The following is a 20,398-nucleotide window of genomic DNA, read 5'->3' as shown; positions in this document are numbered from 1 at the left end:
GATTTTAAAATCAATCTATTATTTTTGCTTGTTGACCAGATGTGTTATGTTATTAGATGTTAAATGGACAGGAGTGTTTGTTAGATATTGTGATTATTCCTGAAGGCCAAAATGTAAAAACATTGCAATTGTGTGCAATTCCTGCTGTAACGGTTAAGTTATATCAAATGATCCTTTGCTGTTTCTTGGACTCTGACTTGCTAATCAAATAATGTTTAGTGAAAATATTTTTTTATATCTGTAATGAAAATGTGAGTTTCTGGTGATTTTCACATCTGCAATAAAAACTTGAATCTGTGAAATGCATGAGTGTCCAATAACTAAGATAGGTTGAGTTTGACCTCAGATAAGGGAGCAGGCAAGGCGGCCTCCGATCAGCTGTAGGAGACAGAGAAGCTCTACTGTAACTAGGCCAGAGGGAAGAAGGTTTTCACTCCTAAGGCATCGTCACTGGACAAGAGCTGGACTATGGGCTGGACAATGTCCCAGAATCTCACCAACTCAAAGATACGCACCAGACAATTGACCGGTTAGAAATGCAGACAATTCTGATCAATTGACGCATAAAAACCAAGATAAGAAAGAACCTAGCAGCTCAATAATGAAATAAAAAATCTCCCAGCATCAAGCAGTGAGCGTGGAAATCCTCCAAACAGGAGAGGTTCAAAGATTCATCCGCCGGACTAGGAGAAGATGTTCTTTGCTTACGGAGGTTCCAACACTTTACAAAACTATTCCTGCCACTGAACCAAAGTTTGTCTGGTCTATTGGTCTATTACTGCCTAAAGGTGGACAACAAAGTCACCACAAGCTTTCAGTGCATCGATGGTTGGCGGCACCGGTGGGTTTCTCAATTTCAATGCATGATGTCTCGGGTTGTTCATCTGGAAGGATCAAATTCATCTTGTTTTGGTTTATGGGAACACTGTTCTTTGTGAGGTTGTCACGGAGACCTATTTATAACCCGACAGTAGAGATCCTTTAAAACCACGAGTGGGTGATTTCTGAAAATGTATGAGTTTACCTTCATTTAGTGTTCAAAGATCAGGGTCCACAGAAAGCATACAGCAGCAGTGGGATAATTAAATAACATAAATCCAGATTAAATTCTGTTTAGAATTGAAATGCTGAATTTAGTGTCTAATAAAGATTGTAGAGGTAGAGAGGAACCAGTGCACCGTCCTAGATTTATGAGAACCTGTCATCAGGTTTGCTTTGAGATATGACTCAGGCCATTACCAAAGCTTTGTTTGAAAGACACCCTCTAGACTAAAAGAAAATAATTTAAATCGGGGCAAGTTCAATGTCTATTAAACCAGTTCTTACAAAATGAGGCTGTGAGACAGGCTCATCATAAAACGCAAAACAAAATAAACTGCAAATATATGCAACCCGCAGCTTAAAGACCCCTACTACCTGAACATAGTGGTGGCTGTGCATGGTTGAACTTTAACCAATATGGGTGTCAAGTGACAATGTGGTTGTTGGACAGGATGTTCTGGAACAGGAAATGAGTGGTCTGCAGAAAAGAACATCAGCAGAGGTGTTGGCTGTGTGCTAATCAGACAGATGCAGAATGACTAAGAGTTTCAGCACGCAACTTTTGATCTCACCATAATCATTCTGCCTCTTCGGTTGCTGCAGATTCAGCCTGTCTCGTGTTAGAAGGCAGAAATATTTCTCTAAAGCAGAGCGACTCATGACTGATGGATGTGAAGATGGGCCACACTTTGCTCTATGTGCTGTTTTTACTGGGTAAATATATCTCCCTTTCTCTGTTTGAATTCAGTGGAGGAAGGAAAATGTTTTGAAATTGAAGAAGAGAAAGTCCGTGGTAGTATAAGTCTCACAAAGTATATAAGTTGAACTGATGTGCAATTTTTAGAGTTTTTTTTTTTTCCTTTTTTTCTTTTAAATGAGAGTTTGGTTAACATTCATACTTTTTGGTTTGTCTACCATCTTATCTTTTTTTAGTTATCAGATGCTTCATCTGCTGTGGAATCACTCAAGGTAACTGAACAATCATCTCTCTTCAATTACTGACTCATGAGATTAACATCACTTATATCTTAAGATTTCTCCTGCTTTCCATAGTTTCTATACCAAGTGATGATAAGAACAGGACATTACAGCACTGAAAAATTGTGTTAATCATTTCAAGTCTTATTTCTTTCGTAACCAGCTTTTTAAACTAACAAGTATTAACCGTTTTCTAAAAACAGAACTAAAGCCGGTCCTCACTGTGTCTCCATCATGGCTGAGTCCTGGAGCCTCAGTGACTCTGAGCTGTGAGGTTAAACCTTCATCTGCAGGATGGAGGTTCTACTGGTATAAAGCTGTTCCTGATCTGTCACATAACAACTACAGTTACCTGCTGCTGCCCGACAGCATCGGCGGGACTGCAGAGAACTTCTTTGTCATTCACGGCAAGAATCGTACATCGGGATATGCCTGTAGAGCTGATAGAAGAAACCCACATTTTTCCACTGGTTACAGTGAACCAAAGTTTGTCTGGTCTATTGGTAAGTTCTGTTTTCTTTTTCTGTTCTATTAAAACCTGGGTTGAGAGGATTGCAAAAATCAGGGACTAGTTCTTCTGCCTTCTCACCCATTGTGTACTCTTTAAGTTTGGATGTGTTTGTAACTAACTTCTGTGGTGGGCTACAGGAGGATGTTGCCTACAGATAATTTAAAACAGTAATACACGTTACCAAACGGAGCACAGAGACAGAAAACGGCTTCAGACAATATGACAAGTGGCAGGTTGTTCAAGTAAAGGAAGTGGTCACACAGTCAAGGGCTGCAAAGGATGGTGCATTCAGGTGCAGCTTGTTGAACGCAAGTTGCTTAATAGCTATGATTACTTTTAGTTTTTGTTTTAGTTGAGGCGAAACGGTTTCATGTTAGCGTTTTTTTTTTGTTTTTTTTTTATTTTCACTTTTTATTTTCTTTCTTAGCTTTGTTTTTGTTCATTAACCTATAGTTGTTGTTTATTTTAGTATTTTAATTAAATTTTTCAATGTTTTGTCTCAAACAGTAAAGATATTGATCATGTCTTTTCAGCTTAGCTTCTAGTTTGATAGGTTTGAGACATGTCTGTTGCCATATCCATACTATTGTAGTGGATGTATTTTAGGGGTTCGTTTGGGTGTGAGTTGCTTTGTTTTAAATGTGTAAAGCAGTTTTTTAAAATGGCGTTATGTAGAAAAGAGTGTGGGCTTTTTTCATTCTGCCTGTGTTAATTTTTTCCTCCATGTTGTTCTTCAGATCCTCATCCAGCAGCGTCTCTCTCAGTGAGTCCTGACAGAGAGCAACACTTCACCTCTGAGTCCGTCTCAATACACTGCAAAGGAGACTCTCCTCAATGGATAGTGAAGGAGTTTGTGCAACTGAACGACGGGTCCAAATTATCAGACTGCTCCACCTGGCGGACAATGACAGGGTCATCGTGTACCTTTACTGTCTACTCTTCCTATAGAGCAGTGTGCTGGTGTGAGTCTGGGTCAGGCGAGTTCAGCAACGCAGTCAACATCACTGGGAAAAGTATGTTACAACAATTTATGATGTATTTTTTTTTTTTCATTTTAAATTTTGTAGAGTGGTTTGTTGGCGATGAAATGTCTAACTTGGCATAAACTAGCCCGTCTGTGGTTTCCATTCCATCTAATGTTATCCAAAGAATTAATTTTAAATGACATTTTGCTTCTACAGAGCAATGTATGTCACTTTTGTTAAATTTATTTGGCAAATGTTTCTTTTGCAGAATAAGGTGAATGAATGACTGACAATGATGATGAGGACTCTGACCTTGTTAGTGATGATTTCTGACAGAAACTTTTTCTCTGTCTGGTTTCCAGATGAAGATCTTCTCCTGGTGAGCCCCGTCCATCCTGTGACTGAAGGAGCTTCTGTTACTCTGAGCTGCAGACGGAGAGGAGAAAACAAACTTTCTGATGTGATTTTCTATCATCATGACAAACTGATCCAAAATGACAGCAGAGGAGAGCTGAAGATCTCTGCAGTGTCTCAGTCAGATGAAGGTTTCTACAAGTGTGAACATTCAGGAGAAGTTTCACCTCAGAGCTGGATGGGAGTTAAAGGTGAGATTAGTAAAATTATTCTGTTGATTTGAATAACAGTAAAATATCATTTGAAAGCAGAATATAACCTTCACATTTGTAGCTGATGAGAATTTTCCTGACCTCTTACAGTAGCTACGCCTCGACCTGAAAGCTCTGCCTTTCTCGTGCGGTCGGTCTTTGTTGGAGTCGGATTTATTGTTCTTTTGTTTCTGTTGTGGCGCTTCAGAAAGTCAGAAGGTGAGACCTCCTTCTCAGGAGTTTTAGACATTTCTTATACAAGAAATGTCTAAAACTATTGGACAGCGGTACAGCATGACTGCATTCAAAACGGTGTGAAAATCATGTGCATCTTTTCATTTATTTATTTATTTTTTTGTAATAATAAAAAAAAAGGTTGCAGGACAGCGCAGCCAGTAAGCCAGGAAAGGGATCAGCAGCCAGTGTACTCCTCTCTTCTTCATGGTTTGTTCTGCACATTCGCCACCAAACCTTTTCACATTTTTGATCATGTTATCAGGAAAAATGTACATTCTTCACTTCCAGTCGTCAGAGACTGGATAAAAATTTGTTACAGAAAGAAATCAGAGTTCACATCAGTGTCTGACATCTGGTGAAAAATAAAATAACTATGATTTTTACCAAACTGTAGGAGACCTTTCTGTTTATGAAACAAAAAGTGGACCTGGAACATCTGGGAATGGTAAAGTATGACCTTTACACGATGAAGTATAGATACGTATCTATCTAAGGTACTAATATTTAATAACATGTTTTTCTCATGATCATGTAAAAAAGAACAACATGAAGATCTGGACGAGATTCCCGAATATGATGATGTGGCTTCAGAAAGCAACATGGATGCCAAGACCACAAGGACTGTGTTTATGCCATCGTGATCTGGTAATAGTGACATCACAGTCAGAAGCAGCAGCTAATTAGATTATTATTATTACTATTATTATTATTATTATTATTATTATTATTATTATTATTATTATTATTATTATTATTATTATTGATCATCAAAGTTTTCTTCTTTTATTTTCATTTATAAACATGTTTTCGCTGACTCAAACTTCTGCGACTGTAAAACTGGTCACATGCAAACAAGCAAAGATTGCAATGAGTGCAGTGATCTAAACCTAGTCTAAAGAGAATCTCAATTGTGATCCAGTTGGACGTCAATTTTATTTTTTGTAAATTTAACAAAAAAAATTTGCTCCTATTTTCTAACATTTTTTTTATACAGTGTAGAAATTTCTTTTATTTTGTTTTATTTAAGATTTTTTTAGGTGGAAAATGTAGAAATATGAGAAACTCGGTAACACTTTATTTGAAGGGGGGTGAATAAGACTGTCATAACACTGTCATAAACATGACATAACACCTTGCCAATTTGATTCCAGTTTCATTATTATTTTGTGTTCTTATTTTGGTCAGATCTGTCTTGTTCCTGTTTTCCATGAGTTCAGTTCTTCTTAATGTTTCTAGTTATGTTTATTTCTTGTTTCTAGTGATTCGTTGTTTATGTTTCTTTAGTCTAGCTATTCTGCTGTGTTAGATTCATTTCCTGTTCCACTGTGTACTCTCTCTCTCTCTCGCCCCCTGTGCCACTTTCTCTCTCCCTCTCCTCCGTCTGCCTCCTCCCTCCACTCACAGCTCCAACCTGTTTGCTCATCAGACCAGGCCTTTTGTTCAGCGTTCCCCAGTATTTAAGCACCTCATTCTCAGTCACTACTGGCCGGATCCTGTCGTCCAGTCGCGTCATTTCCGCGTTCCACCCCGTGTTCTCCTCATGCCCCCCTCGCTGGTTTGCATCCTGTTGATTTTTGTTTTTTGTATTTTTGCCTTGGCTCCCTTTGATTTTGCAATTTATTCTTCATTATCTTTCAGTAAATCTCCAAATTTATTCGTCGCCTTCGTCTCTGCGTTCGGTTTCCAGCGTCAACCGTCTAACGCACCATGACACCAACACCATCTTTAAAAAAAAATGAAAAAAAGAAAAAAGTGTTATGAAACTTCCAAATAGTAACAACTGTCACAACGAGGAGCTTTTGGCTGCATAACCTACAGAGAGTCATCTAAAGAATAAAGTCAGAGTAATTTGTAATTTCAAAGAGACTGTAGTTTCTTTTATGGCAAACCATATTTTAGTGCAGTTTATTTGTATATCCATTAAAAATAAAAGGTGTAAAACAAACTGCAGTGGCGTTTGACACCAACATGGTTGTCAAAGAGAATGATGTAGCTTCTTTTTTATAAACTCAACTGTGTATCCAAGGATACTGTAAGCGTGCATTTATTTTTTGACTTGAGCCACATGCTGCTGTGGACTGGCGTGAAGTAAAGTGATATGAAACTTTATGTTAACACCAGGGCCTTAGTTTCTGTCTACTTGTTAGAATTGAGAATCATCTTTATTTACAGCTGACAGACAAGAAGATGTGAAAGCATGGAGTCATGAACCATTCTGCACAATCTCTACTGACGTCCTGACATCTTTGTAGTGTCCATTTCCACCTGTCCTGAAGACAAAACAGGATGACGGAGGGTATTTTCTTCTGTCCATCACTTTCTCATCTTAAAACAAGGAGTATGTCTATAGATTCATTGCTTCAAATAATTCAGCGAATCATTTCCGAATATACATTTGTCGCTCTTGAGCATGAGGTGCTGAAGGACTGAGTTTAAAAGTAAACTGTGAAAAATCAGCGGGATTATTAATGGTGCGAACAGGAAGCAGAAAAACTTGAAACAGTGATCAGACTGCCTCTTGTTCAGTTTGATGCTCAGTGTCTCAGTCGCTGCGTTTTCAGTCTGACCCAACAGAACTTTCTACTGTTACAAAGTAGAAATGTTTCCCTGAAGCAAAGCAAGACATCAGCAATACTGGATGTGAAGATGGCCGACACTTTGCTCTGTGTGCTGCATTTATTCAGTAAGTACATCAGTTTCTATTTATGGTGCTGCTGAAGAAAAATGTTTGAAATGAGAAAACTAGAACGTAAGAGGTTTGACTGAATATATGAACTGAGCAAGAATCAAGTTTATATACTGATTGGTTGTTAAGCTTCAAACTTTGCACTATAAACATAATTCAGAAAAGAACATACACTTGCTCTTCTCTAATAAGTCTATTTTTCTAAAATTGTTTTAGTTATCTGCTGTGGAAACACTGAAGACATATTGAAAGGTATTTTTATTCTTTCTTTCTTTCTTTTTTCAGTTCTGATCAGCTATATCACCCGTGAAAGGGTTTACAGTCAATTCTTTACTGTGTGTACGTATCTTCTCAGTGCATTGACCCATAATATTTCATAATGTTGTTGTTTTCAATCGCTTTCCAACAGTTGCCCCAAGGTCAGTCCTCACTGTGTCTCCATCATGGCTGAATCCTGGAGCCTCAGTGACTCTGAGCTGTGAGGTTAAACCTTCATCTGCAGGATGGAGGTTCTACTGGTACAAAGTTGTTCCTGATCTAAAGCACAAAAACTACAGATATGAGCTGCTGCCTGGTAGCATCAATGGGACTATAGAGAACTTCTTCATAATTCATGGACAGAAACACACAGCAGGATTTTACAATTCCCAATTTTACAGCTTACCAGAAATTAAAGCCTGAATGCAATAGACCAGGTATTTTTTTCAGTGATTTTACAGATTTAATGTAAATTTTAAAAACTGTCATTCCTCAATCAATGTCAGGAAGGCCTAGTTTATGATCCAAAATGAGTATTTTTCATTCAGTTTTGTTCTTGTAACATATAATTAAAGTCACCATTGTTATTCAGCTGCTGTTAGAAATGTTGATGCACATAGTTGCTCCATAGTTCACTAATAACAGTGAAAAGCAAAAAATTATTTGGCAAATGTTAAATTTTCAATATAAAAGGTGCTCAAGATAAACTTTAAAGCATCAATGATAAAAATCACATGTTCAGTTTTTTTCTCTAATTGTCTCCAGCAGCTGATTTCTGACTGAAGCTTCATTTTCTCTGTCTGGTTTCCAGATGAAGGTCTTCTCCTGGTGAGCCCCGTCCATCCTGTGACTGAAGGAGCTTCTGTTACTCTGAGCTGCAGATGGAGAGGAGAAAACAAACTTTCTGATATGATTTTCTATCATCATGACAAACTGATCCAAAATGACAGCAGAGGAGAGCTGAAGATCTCTGCAGTGTCTCAGTCAGATGAAGGTTTCTACAAGTGTGAACATTCAGGAGAAGTTTCACCTCAGAGCTGGATGGGAGTTAAAGGTGAGCAGAGATTAAACTTGTATTCATCCCTGTTTTATACCCACCTAATTTATCCTGAGTAATGCCATTAAGCTGCCATTAATCTGATTGGATGTTGGGGAGAAGCTGCAGTATCAGGATAAAACTTATGTTTGCAGAGGGAGAACATGGGAGAAATGACAAAACTCATGAAAATCTTACTCTGTCTGTAGCTTTGACAACTTCTACACTAATACAACCTGTCAAATAAATGAAATGAAATGAAATGAAATGAAATGAAATGAAATGAAATGAAATGAAAATGAAATGAAATGAAATGAAATGAAATTTTATTCGAACATGATACAAATATAAAATAAAATAGTGCACAGTAACAAGAAGTGCATAAGAAAGAAGAGAAAATACAGATTTTTTTGTTTCTGTTAACATATCATGCTCAAAATGGGGTAGGAAGAAGTGAGAACTTATAAACTCCTACCCCTAAACACTTGAAACTTTAGAGTACAAATATTTTTGTATTAGCATAACAATATCATCAACATCAGTATTTGTCTTTCAACAGCTGCATCACTTCCTGTTCTGTTGCTCATTGGATCAGTGAGTGGAGTCAGTCTGATTATTATCCTGCTGTGTTGCTTCAAACAGTCAAAGGGTGAGACCTTCTTCTTCTTCTTCTTGAATTATTTCATTTATCTAGTGTTGATATTTCTCTGTCATGAAGCTGCAGTGAAACATTTCCAACATACATTTATAATTATGTGACCATGAATGTTGTTTTTTTTTTCAGGTCGTTGCTGTTTCAGGTTGGTTCATCTTCATCTTGTTCTCATCTCAAACAGAATCAGTCGGTTCTGTACAGTAATAGTACAGTAATAAATTTACTGTATTCATTTCAGGTTGGTCCAATCAGAGAGAAGAGCTTAGGACTCAAACACAAACTACAACCAGACTGGAGCTGAGGAGCTCAGCTCTGCTGACCGCGGTCAGAACTCACACTGATCATCATCACCATCCATTAGGATTATTACAATATTATTATTATAATGGGAACTTCTTTAAATTAATGAGATTTCTCAAGTTGCATCAGCTGGAATAAATTTTTAGCTGAAATGTAAATCAGAGTTATAAATAAATAACTGAGTAGTTCAGTGTCTCAGATGTTCTAAAATTATCTTTACTTGAGTTGTTAAAAAATAAGATTTAACTAATTTAATGTTTCCTCCTTTTACTTTATGAGCTTGATGTTGAAAAGAGTTTAAATTATGTTTTTTTAAAAATGTTTTTAGCTGTAGGAAGTGTTAACTTGTATGATTCAGTGAGACCCTCTGCAGACATTTACCTGCTCAGGCAGTTAGATATTAAATATGATGCTGATTTCTGACTTTGTTTCCTAGTATATGAAATTAAAACCTCAATGTTTCAGATGCAGATGATGTCCAAAGTGTCACCTACTCTCTGATTGAATTTAAAAACTCTGGACACAGAAGTGAGTTCCTCTACTACATGCATTACACAGTTTAAGAAATCTGCTTAGAGCTTCATTTATAAATATGAGTTTTTTTTTTTAATGTCACAATCTCATCAGGAAGGCATCCTGAACCAGAAGGGGGCGCTGTTTACTCTGAGGTTAACAGAACCTCTCCAGGTACAGTGTGTTTGTACTGAAATCTCTCCTCAGGTCAGATGTTTCTGAACAATATTAAAGTTTAGTGACAATTTTTCTTTTTCCCACAGCACATTTTCACACGTCTCTGCAGATCCTGTACTAAATTTTAAAAAAAAGCAATAAAACTGGAATCAAACATGCACTTTTTCTGTAAACTGGTCAAACATTGAATTAACATGTTCACTGGTACTGATAGAGACAGCATCTCTAACAAGTTTGGGCTTAAAATCACATTTGAATCATGTTTGGTTTTCATAAATTTTCTCTTCTTCCTTCACAGGGGAGCTGAGTCCTGCAGCAGCCGACGTCGTTTATTCTGAAGTAGGAAGAAAACTTTATGATGATACCGCCATGTAGACCTCAGCTTTTATAACAAAAATAAAAGATACCAAAACTATAATCCTACCTACTGAAATTAGAAGCATTTTAAATTTTGCGACAATCTGATCAACTACTTTTCTATCATGTTCCATAGATTTTGTAATTGCCCAAAATTTCCCATTTGTAGATGTAAGACATTCATTGTTCTTTTTATCTTTCATGATACTCAGTGACGAATATTTCCATTTGATTTTGGGTCACAGATGTGTATTAAATTATCTTCACCCTGAAAAGACTGACCCCTGATTCAGTGACGTTTTCATTGCAGTTTTGAAAACAAAAATCTTCTGAACTTAACCACTTAAGTTCTGGAGATGAAACTCTTGCCTTATATTTTCATGTTTTATGAAGAAATTATAGAGCTAAAACATCACTAGGGGCCCAGTGACTGGTCTCTATCTTTCTGTCATCTGTTCATAGATGTTTATACTGAACTTATTTTATATGTTTCTGCTTCTGCTGCCCAGATATAGTGAATAAACTATAAATACCATAAATCATCTTGGAAACAATTTGCTCCCATCTGGCTGTCAGTTTGAACAACTCAGTTGTTCTTTCACAGTTTTCACATGTGATTTGATTTGATAGTGGACCAGGATGAACTGTACAGAAATTATGTCGTAAATAAAAATTGGATTGTTTCAGCCATAATGGCATCAATGAAATAAAAAAAAAAATATTTTCTATTATATCTGTTATCAATAATGTTATTAATTTCCATCATGCCTATATTGTTTTGACAAATTATATATGCTCTATCCAAAATAAATGTGTGAACAATTCACGTGTATCAACTGTGTCTGTTTTCAGGAACAGGGAACAATGCATAAAGTGTCACGATATTTGGGACTTTAGTTTTGTTTTAGTTTGGTATTTATTTACCTCTTCATCTTAAATATCTCTTGGACTCACCTAATTAGATGCTAATTAGAGGACACACCTTGTTTAAACTCGTCCCTTTGGTCAAATCGGTTTTATATATTTGCTGGAGGTGACGTAATTTTTGTTCATGCCCGTTTCATTAGTTTGCTTTTTAAGATGATTCTGTTGAACCACAATTCAACAGTAACGGGGCAAGAGGTGCAATAATTTACTATAAACTCAGCAACTACTGTTATGTAAGGAAGAACAAGCTTGCATTTATTTATGTATCATACTGGAACTGATGTGAGAGATGCTGCCTGACATGAAAAAAAGAAACGCGATCTGACACTTCATATTCACCCTAAGAGCTTAGTTTATGTCCACTTCTTAGAAACAAGAAGGTACTTAATTTGCAGAATTAGCACACAGAGGTGTGAAAGCAAAGAGAAGTTTGTCTTCTGTTGATAAGCCCTCTTGCAGAAGCAGGAAGCATAAAGCTTAGAGCATAAAGCATATAGCTTAGAGCGCGCCTGATGCTGGTGTGCTGGAATCTTTGAAATGTCGATTTCCCCCAGTTATGAAGACAAAGTAGTGATGTCAAAAACAGAATTGTTTTTACAATATTTGATGTAACTTGAAGTACACTAGTTGTATCTTATGGATGGTCTAGATTTAAAGGAACTCAGTGTTCCAGCTGTTTTGCAGTTTTCTGGAAGTTTGTTCCAGATTTGTGGTTATGGAAGTTGAATGCTGCTTCTCCATGTTCTGGGGATGCAGAGCAGAACCAGAAGACCTGAGAGGCCTGGAAGGTTGCTATGGCACCAGCAGATCTTGAATTTATTGTGCTGCTAAAACGTTCAATGAGTTGTAGTGTTTTGATTGCTTTTGTTTTAAATTTATTTTTGTTTATACATAGCATTTGTTTATTCTTTTAATACAGTATGTTCAATAAAGTCAAACTAAAGCTGAAAAATGGTCGACTCTAAGTAAAGATAACACATATGTCGCAAGGTTAAAAAAAAGAAAGAAAAAAAAAGCTTCTTGTCTTTAACTGGAACACTTCCTCTAAACACCCTGCTCTAAGCTGACACCATTTTACTCTGTCACATGTTTTAACAGACCATCTCCTCATTTAGAACTTAACATTTAAACATGAACAACATTCAAGCTAAATGTTGTTTCTACTCTGTCATTAGTTAGTAGCTCACACTGCAGAGACTGGAGAGAACACAGACATAAAGAATATTTAAGTTCCTTCTCTAATAGAAAAACATTTAGATTTAGATTTTAAATCAGTTACAACCTGTTGAGTAGGAGTCAGAGCTTAAATACACATGAAAACATATCTACCATATCTCATCATTATGAGGTGTGCTACATGATATAACATGAATGCACAACATGAATTCAATGTTGAGTTCATGCAAAACAATCAAGTTTATTTATTGTTCTTGAACAACAAATTAGTCACTAAATATATTTTAAGTGTTACATTGAATTATTTATTTTTCCACCAATGTGTAACCATGGCTACGTTTTATTTGTAAGTATTGGACATGAAGCGCTGGAGGAGCAAGTGTCATAGTATGCTGAAAAACCACAGCAGTGGCTCAGAGTGCGAAACGGAAACAGGACAGCTGTAAATAGTGTACATTGAGTTTTATGCTCAGATCCTCTTCAGCTGCTGCAGCTTCAGTTTGTCTCATCCAAACCAGAGCGACACATCACCAGTGTAGGACGTGAAGATGGACCACGTTTTGCTCTGTGTGCTGGATTTCCTGAGTGAGTAAATGAGTTTTAATGAAGCAGATTGAGGAAAAAGCTGGAAATGAGAAGATTAGGATGAGATGGATTCATTTGTTGTGTTCACTTTAAACAAATTAACTGAGTAAACATCCATTTTTACATGTTTCAGTTCAGCTTCAAACTGGCATGGAAAACATTAGGAAAGAAAATACAGATATTTCCCCTTTTCTAACAGATCTAAAAATGTATCAATGTTTATTGTTTCAGTTCTCAGTTTTCTCTGCTGTGGAAACTCTCAAGGTAAATGGAAACTTCCTGGTTTTGAATGTTTATTTGATCATTCAGATCTCACCAAGTTTCAGATTCCTTTTCTTTCCATCATTTGATCAGTAAAAGAAAACAATTTTACTGCAATTTTAGCATCCTAGTAAATTGAATGTTTCACTGTCAAGACTACATGTAGAGGTGACTACATGTTTAAGTCAACAGCCAGGTGACTTGTAACATTTGCTATTCAATTTTGTTTTCCGCTTGTTTTATTATTAATTCCTATTTCTAGATTTTGTCCTCACTGTGTCTCCATCATGGCTGAATCCTGGAGCCTCAGTGACTCTGAGCTGTGAGGTTAAACCTTCATCTGCAGGATGGAGGTTCTACTGGTATAAAGCTGTTCCTGATCTAAAGCAGAACAACTACAGATATGAGCTGCTGCCTGGTAGCATCAATGGGACTGTAGAGAACTCCTTCATCATTCATGGACAGAAACACACAGCAGGATTTGCATGTAGAGCTGAAGGAGGAAACCCAAAGGATTTCACTGAATTCAGTGAACCAAAGTTCATCTGGTCTGCAGGTCAGTTCTGTTCTTGTCCCATCGTTGTTCATGTGTTCAGCTACTTTATCCATCCATGATTATTATCAATCTTTCAAGTCGGGTCTCAAAGATTAAATGCTCACAATGTCCTCTTTTCAAATTTGTTAAAAACATATTTATATTTATTTCAAATTTGTTAAAAACAATAATGAAAATAAGCACTATGCATAATCAAAATTATATATGATTTAATTTTATCTGCTGTAAAACAGCAGATTTTGGAGGTTTTATGTTTCTCTCTGTGTTCTTGGGTTGGTTTTATTTCTGTTCCTCTTTTACTTTGTTCAGTCGTTTTCACTTTTGTTTAATCCTTCCTGATCGTTCAAGTTCATTATTTGATGTTACTTCTTTTGGTTAGACCCGTCTCGTTCTTGTCTTCCTGTATGTCAGTCCCTTGTAGCGTTTCTAGTTATGTTTACTTCTCTTTTTTTTCTTACTTTAGATCTCATGATTCTTTAGTGTCGTAGTTATTTCCTGTTCCTCTGTTTTCTCTCTCTCTCTGTATAATCTTCCCTGTGCAACTCTCTCTCCCCCACAATCTACCTTAACTCTCTCCAACTACACACATCTGTTATCACTTACTTCATCAGCCCTGGTCTATTGATCTCACTCTACCTCTGAGTATTTAGCCTGTTTGTTTCAGCCACTCAATGTGTCATCTTACTTTTTCTCCTCGTGTCTCCAGTTGGATTATTTGGATTTTTGTTCCCTACATTTTGTATCTTCTAGTAAGTTGGATTTTTCATTTATTAAATAATTAACTCAACAGCACCTTCTGCCTGCTGCTTGTGGATCCACTTCAACACCTCAACATGGCAGTTTCCTTTTTTTTCCACAGTCTAAGCCAAACAAACAAACCAAACAAAAACATTGCCTCATATAATTTAAGATCACATTTGTAAAAAGATGCAAACAAACAGCTGTGGAGGAGAGACAAGTTTTAAAAATGACTAAATAGTTAAAAGATGAATCAGAACGACACAGACAGACCAAAAGTTACTATTCCTTTAAGTAGACTATACACATTTAAGTCATACATGCAACAATAATTCTATGTTTAAAAGACAAAGTGGAAGGAAAGGCTGTCCAAATTGAAGTGATTCATTATTAATATTAAAACGGATAAATATGATTCCTTGGGTATTAAAACTCTCTCTCATCCTGGACGCAGTTCGTCCTGCCAGCTCTTCTTCAATGTCTCACTACAGATAATAACGGCGCCTCTGCTTCTCTCAGTCTCCATCTTAGTTTTTCATCTCCAAGGTCGTCCTCGTCTCTCTCTGTTACATGTAGCCAAATTCCCCCACAGCGTCCCCTAGAAATTTTTACAAAATCAGCCCCAAACCAAGCTTTGACAATAATGAAATTCAGCACATAAATGGGATTTCACAGGATCTTTAAAAAAGCCTCTTGAACCCATGGTCCAAATCCAACAGGATGTCGGCCATTTAAGATCAAAGCCACCATTTTGTGTTTTTTAAACATTCAACTGAGCAAACTCGTCCTACAGCTTTTCACATACAGACTTCAAAATCATGTAGAGTCTTAAGGCACTGAAGATCAAAAGTTATCAAAATTGTTTTGTTGTGTCAATGCATGCTGTTGTGACTAAGCCTCAAATTTTGAACATTCACCATAAAACACCAAGTTGGAATAAATTGCACCTGATTCTGCAGCTACGTGAAACGTTCTGATGAACATAATATACCAGTACTGAACACATTCTCACACTAATTTGGTGACATCACCTTTGTCAAATTCTTTCTTCTTCAGTTCTCGTCTTCTCTTCCTCCATTTTATCCAACTTTGTCACCAAGCTTTTGTGTCTTCTTTTAAATCCTTTACACTGTCGACTGCAACTGACAAGCAACAAGATTTTTTTTTAAAATTGGCATTCCAAGAAGCCTACAACAAAATGAAATTAGAAACTTAAGCAGTTTTATTTAGAAGTCTTATTTTAATTGTATCCTATTTATGTTTCCACTCTGACAATAAAAGTCCAACGTAGTTTAACAGCCATCTGTGAAACTTAAATCCTTGAAATAGTCCTAAATATTTTTATATTTTAATGTTTTAATGTTCCTGTATTTTGTTGTGAGCAAAACTAACAAGAGGAATTTGCTAAAGCTCCTAAATCACATGTGAGTCATTGTCTGCAAGCGATTAATGGACTCATTAAACCCTAAACGTTGCACCCCATATCCCTCCTGGAGATCCACCTGGGATTATTGTATTATGTCTTCATACAGGTCCTGGTAGAATGTGAGGGATTATACTCAGAACCTTTAGAACAAGTCCAGTAGTAATCTGGAAATCAGCTGACTACTAAACAACCAAACTAAAAATTGTAATTCAGTGATAAAAATGCAAAGAAAAGCAATGACTCTGTTTAAGACGATTGTAGCAAGTCTTTAACAACGAATGAAGAAATTTTTAGAGTTTAGCCAGAATTGCGTCTTGCTTATGTTGATTATTTCCTCCATGTTGTTCTTCAGATCCTCATCCAGCAGCGTCTCTCTCAGTGAGTCCTGACAGAGAGCAACACTTCACCTCTGAGTCTGTGACACTGAACTGTGGAGGAAACTCTGCTGAGTGGAGAGTGAAGGAGTTTAGAGGAATAAACCATTGGCAGGTCATATCAGACTGCTCCTACAGGTGGGAAATGACTGGTCCCTCATGTACCATTAACAGTCACTGGCCCCATGAATCAGTGTACTGGTGTGAGTCTGGATCAGGAGAGTTCAGTAATGCAGTCAACATCAGTATAAATGGTATGTTATGATACAGAGCTACTTAAAATAAAATCAACTGAATTGTTTCAACTCTTCAATGTATTTCTTCTCCCTCTAACAAGGGCCATCAGTGAAATTATGTTGCAAGCAGAAAAAACAGCAAAACAGTTTAACATATGAGCTGTAATTTCTTTGAATAGATTTTGACATATTTAACATAAACCAGGGTATTTTATTTATTTTAATTGAAACTCCTCTTCCAACAGATGAATCAGATTCAGTCCTCACTGTGTCTCCATCATGGCTGAATCCTGGAGCCTCAGTGACTCTGAGCTGTGAGGTTAAACCTTCATCTGCAGGATGGAGGTTCTACTGGTATAAAGCTGTTCCTGATTTATCAAAGGACAACTACAGATATGATCTGCTGCCTGGTAGCATCAATGGGTCTGTAGAGAACTCCTTCATCATTCATGGACAGAAACAAACAGCAGGATTTGCATGTAGAGCTAAAGGAGGAAACCCAGAGATCTTCACTGATTACAGTGAACCAAAGTTTGTCTGGTCTGCAGGTCAGTGTGTTTCTATTTAATAAACTATGACTGTCATTTAAAGATATTTTTATTTTGACTGAAAATTTAGTTTATGTTGAAATTAATGAAAAGGGGAGGAGAAAAACATTGGAATTGAAAAAAAGAAGTTAAATTAATAAAAATGAAGTCTACAAAGTAACCTCATAAAGGAAAACAAAGATCTTGTAAAACAAAAAGTAGATTCTATGTTAAGTTCTTTGTCTTGTTTCCTTTTGGTCTTTTTTCTTTCTTGTATTTCAGATCCTCATCCAGCAGCGTCTCTCTCAGTGAGTCCTGACAGAGAGCAACACTTCACCTCTGAGTCTGTGACACTGAACTGTGGAGGAAACTCTGCTGAGTGGAGAGTGAAGAGGTTTAGAGAAAACTCTGATATATTGACAATACGTTTTTTGGATGAAGATGATGAACTCCAGTTGCCAGACTGCTCCAGCTCATGGAAATTGAATGGATGCTCATGTACCATTAACAGTCACTGGTCCTTTAAATCAGTGTACTGGTGTGAATCTGAATCAGGAGAGATCAGCAATGCAGTCAACATCAGTATACATGGTATGTTAATACACGCGTTATTTCATTCACCAGAGGAATTTTACAGAAATTAGAGACTGAATGCATCCTTGATGATGAAGCAGAAATTAAATGTCATGAGTTAGAAAACAAATATTTGATCAGTTTGGCAACATTTCACATGATATGTGCTTTGTTGTACTTCTGATTGGTGGATCTGATGAATGAGTGAGTTGGAGCAGCAGGACCCGTAACTATGAAGCCTGATTTTTACTCTTGTTTTGCTTTTGTTTTTTCACTAAAATCAGAAAGGACTAGCTTTTGATCTAAAATTAGATCTTCTCTTGTTCTTATAAATAAAGTCTTCATTGTTGTTCAGCTGCTGTTAGAAATGTATTGTTCACTAATAATAGTGAAATGCAAATATTTATTTAGCAAATGTTACAATTCAAATAAAAGAGGCTCAAGATAAAACTTTAAAGCATCAATGATAAAAATCATGTGTTCAGTTTTTTCTCTAATTGCCTCCAGCAGCTGATTTCTGACTGAAGCTTCATTTTCTCTGTCTGGTTTCCAGCTAAAGATCTTCTCCTGGTGAGCCCCGTCCATCCTGTGACTGAAGGAGCTTCTGTTACTCTGAGCTGCAGACTGAGAGGAGAAAACAAACTTTCTGATGTGATTTTCTATCATCATGACAAACTGATCCAAAATGACGGCAGAGGAGAGCTGAAGATCTCTGCAGTGTCTCAGTCAGATGAAGGTTTCTACAAGTGTGAACATTCAGGAGAAGTTTCACCTCAGAGCTGGATGGCAGTTAAAGGTGGAAACCTGAATACATTATGAAATATTGTTTTACTTTTTTGTGACAGTATTATATATTTGTAACAGGTAGTAATTTTATTCATCACCAAAACAGCTGCATCCAGACCTGGAAGCTCCTCTTTTCCTGTTCCGTTGGTCACTGGATCAGTGATTGGATTCATCGTTCTCATCCTCCTGCTGCTGGTGATTTATTTCCAAAAGCCAAAATGTGAGGGCATCTTCTTCTGACTCAGTCATATTTCTACCAGAGCACATCAAGGTCATAAACAAATTTGCCTTTTTAAATACACAACAATTTCACTAAAAATCTTTTTTTTTTTTTTGTGAACAAGGTTGTGGTTCAGAGCAGCCAGTTGGTCAGGATGAAGATCTGCATCAAGTTTACTCCTCTCTCCTCCATGGTCAGTATTTCACTTAGTTTTGAATGTGTGAGGATTTGAGTTTGTGTATTTTTGTGTTTATAGAGTCTCTGTGTTTGTGCCCCTTGATTGTGCCCAGCTGTCCCTTGCTTCCCCTGATTCCCTTCCCTGTGTATTTCTACCCACCTGTGTCTCTTGTTCCCTGTCAGGTCCTCGTCTACCATGCACAGGTGTCAAACTCCAGTCCTCAAGGGCCGCTGTCCTTCAGGTTTTAGATGTGCCAAAGGCACAAAACACTGAAATCAAATGGCTTAATTACCTCCTTCTTGTGTAGATCTGTTCTCCAGAGTCCTGCTAATCACCTAATTATTCTATTCAGGTGTGGTGCAGCAGAAGAGACACATCTAAAAGTTGCAGGGTAGCAACTTTTAGATGTGACACCCCTACGTCAGTTGCCTCATGATTTACCGGTTGCTACCAGACTCAGAGCTTGTGATGCTGCTCATCTGTGCTGCCTGGATTTTGTGATTTTTTTTTCTTCATTAAATACCATCATTTGCACCTCATCCTGGGTCCGACCACGTCCACCTCTCCACCAAATACCACATTTCATGACAGAATGTTTCCACTAATCGTTGATACAGATTTTAATCAGGAAATAGTTCCATCCATCTAATCCAACTTTCATAAAATCCTTGTTTCCTCTGCAGCTTTGATTCTGTTCCTTTGTTAAAGTTTTAATGTGAATAACAGACATAAAGTGACTAATTAATCTGTGTTGGACTTTCATCGACCTTTAGGTGACCTTTGTGTCTATGAAACAATCAGAGGCCCTGAAAACTGTGGAAAAGGTTCAGTATAAAGTCTGATTATCAAATAATGCTGGAGGTTTTGTAATTATACTGTAACTCATCAACAATTCAGTCAGTTTCATTATTTTTAGTTCAGAATGAAGGTGTTTCTGTTTTATGTTTCTTGATCAGAGCAACAATCTGTCAACAACAACATTTGTGTTTCCTCTAATCATGTGAACAGGGCAACTTGATGATTCAGAGAAGATCTCTGATAAGGTTGATGCAACTTCAGAATAAAAAATAAAAGTAAGTGAAAAATCTCGGCCACAGTAATTTATTAAATTCTTTCTATATAAATCATTAAAACCTTTCTGTTCAGATCTTTTCCTCATTTTTTTTATAAGGAAATCCAACTCAATGTCAAAGTTAATAAAGTCCTGCTCCATTACTACTATGGCAGGCATTAATAACAATAAGCAAACAGACTTTATCCAATGGAGTGACATTTATTCAGAGTTAAATCAGTTTATAACAGGTTCTGAACTAACATTTTTTAAATAGTTTTATTATTTTTATCAGTGCATTGAATTGCTTTACTTCCTTGCATCATAGAATGAACCTTTAATATGGACCATCAGGATCATTATGTCTCTCTTGTCTTTTAGGTCTATGGAGAGAAGTTCAAAGAACCATAACAGGAAAATGTCAATCTACTCACCATTGTCTGTCATGTGAAAAAAGACCATATA

General features: G+C 36.8%; 2 protein-coding genes and 2 long non-coding RNA genes across 6 annotated transcripts; all 4 read left to right on the top strand.

Annotated features, from left to right (window-relative positions):
* Window positions 1–825: 825 nt before the first annotated feature.
* Window positions 826–4,997, top strand: LOC106936888 (obscurin-like). The gene is made up of 8 exons (XM_015018135.1): window positions 826–841; window positions 2,223–2,522; window positions 3,268–3,543; window positions 3,858–4,100; window positions 4,212–4,319; window positions 4,476–4,544; window positions 4,732–4,782; window positions 4,878–4,997. The coding sequence occupies exons 1-8, from the start codon at window positions 826–828 to the stop codon at window positions 4,976–4,978; spliced, it is 1,164 nt and encodes a 387-aa protein (XP_014873621.1). The 3' UTR covers window positions 4,979–4,997.
* A 3,887-nt stretch (window positions 4,998–8,884) lies between these two features.
* On the top strand, window positions 8,885–9,297 carry LOC106936895 (uncharacterized). Its single transcript, XR_001422253.1, has 3 exons — window positions 8,885–8,966; window positions 9,102–9,117; window positions 9,211–9,297. It is a non-coding gene; the product is annotated as an uncharacterized LOC106936895 (long non-coding RNA).
* A 439-nt stretch (window positions 9,298–9,736) lies between these two features.
* LOC106936897 (uncharacterized) lies at window positions 9,737–10,573 on the top strand. Its single transcript, XR_001422254.1, has 3 exons — window positions 9,737–9,800; window positions 9,900–9,959; window positions 10,261–10,573. It is a non-coding gene; the product is annotated as an uncharacterized LOC106936897 (long non-coding RNA).
* Window positions 10,574–12,898: 2,325 nt separating this feature from the next.
* LOC106936893 (obscurin-like) lies at window positions 12,899–20,398 on the top strand. 3 transcript variants are annotated; one of them, XM_015018147.1, is made up of 10 exons: window positions 12,899–13,007; window positions 13,239–13,271; window positions 13,531–13,824; window positions 17,408–17,716; window positions 18,252–18,494; window positions 18,591–18,704; window positions 18,829–18,897; window positions 19,656–19,706; window positions 19,891–19,955; window positions 20,315–20,398. In XM_015018147.1, the coding sequence occupies exons 1-9, from the start codon at window positions 12,971–12,973 to the stop codon at window positions 19,944–19,946; spliced, it is 1,206 nt and encodes a 401-aa protein (XP_014873633.1). In that variant the 5' UTR covers window positions 12,899–12,970; the 3' UTR covers window positions 19,947–19,955; window positions 20,315–20,398. The 3 variants fall into 3 exon arrangements, with proteins under 3 accessions (XP_014873633.1, XP_014873632.1, XP_014873631.1); XM_015018146.1 differs by lacking the exon at window positions 13,531–13,824 and adding an exon at window positions 16,853–17,146 and having other exon boundaries at window positions 12,900–13,007; XM_015018145.1 differs by lacking the exons at window positions 12,899–13,007; window positions 13,239–13,271; window positions 13,531–13,824 and adding exons at window positions 16,487–16,616; window positions 16,844–17,146.

Source organism: Poecilia latipinna, unplaced genomic scaffold (genome assembly GCF_001443285.1).
Source record: "Poecilia latipinna isolate Pla-1442-1.1 unplaced genomic scaffold, P_latipinna-1.0 Scaffold2236, whole genome shotgun sequence".
Classification (NCBI taxonomy): domain Eukaryota; kingdom Metazoa; phylum Chordata; class Actinopteri; order Cyprinodontiformes; family Poeciliidae; genus Poecilia; species Poecilia latipinna.
Note: the sequence above shows the minus strand (reverse complement) of the source record. Positions and strands in the feature narration are given on the sequence as shown.

Bases quoted from the DNA above. Each gene is read 5' to 3' on its own strand.
- LOC106936888 (XM_015018135.1), top strand. The intron at 4,545-4,731 runs GTTTGTTCTGCA...ACCAAACTGTAG, and splicing joins GTACTCCTCTCTTCTTCATG to GAGACCTTTCTGTTTATGAA. The intron at 4,783-4,877 runs GTAAAGTATGAC...CATGTAAAAAAG, and splicing joins ACCTGGAACATCTGGGAATG to AACAACATGAAGATCTGGAC.
- LOC106936893 (XM_015018145.1), top strand. From the start codon at position 16,508: ATGACTGGTCCCTCATGTACCATTAACAGTCACTGGCCCCATGAATCA. The intron at 18,495-18,590 runs GTGGAAACCTGA...TCACCAAAACAG, and splicing joins GAGCTGGATGGCAGTTAAAG to CTGCATCCAGACCTGGAAGC. The intron at 18,898-19,655 runs GTCAGTATTTCA...ATCGACCTTTAG, and splicing joins TTACTCCTCTCTCCTCCATG to GTGACCTTTGTGTCTATGAA.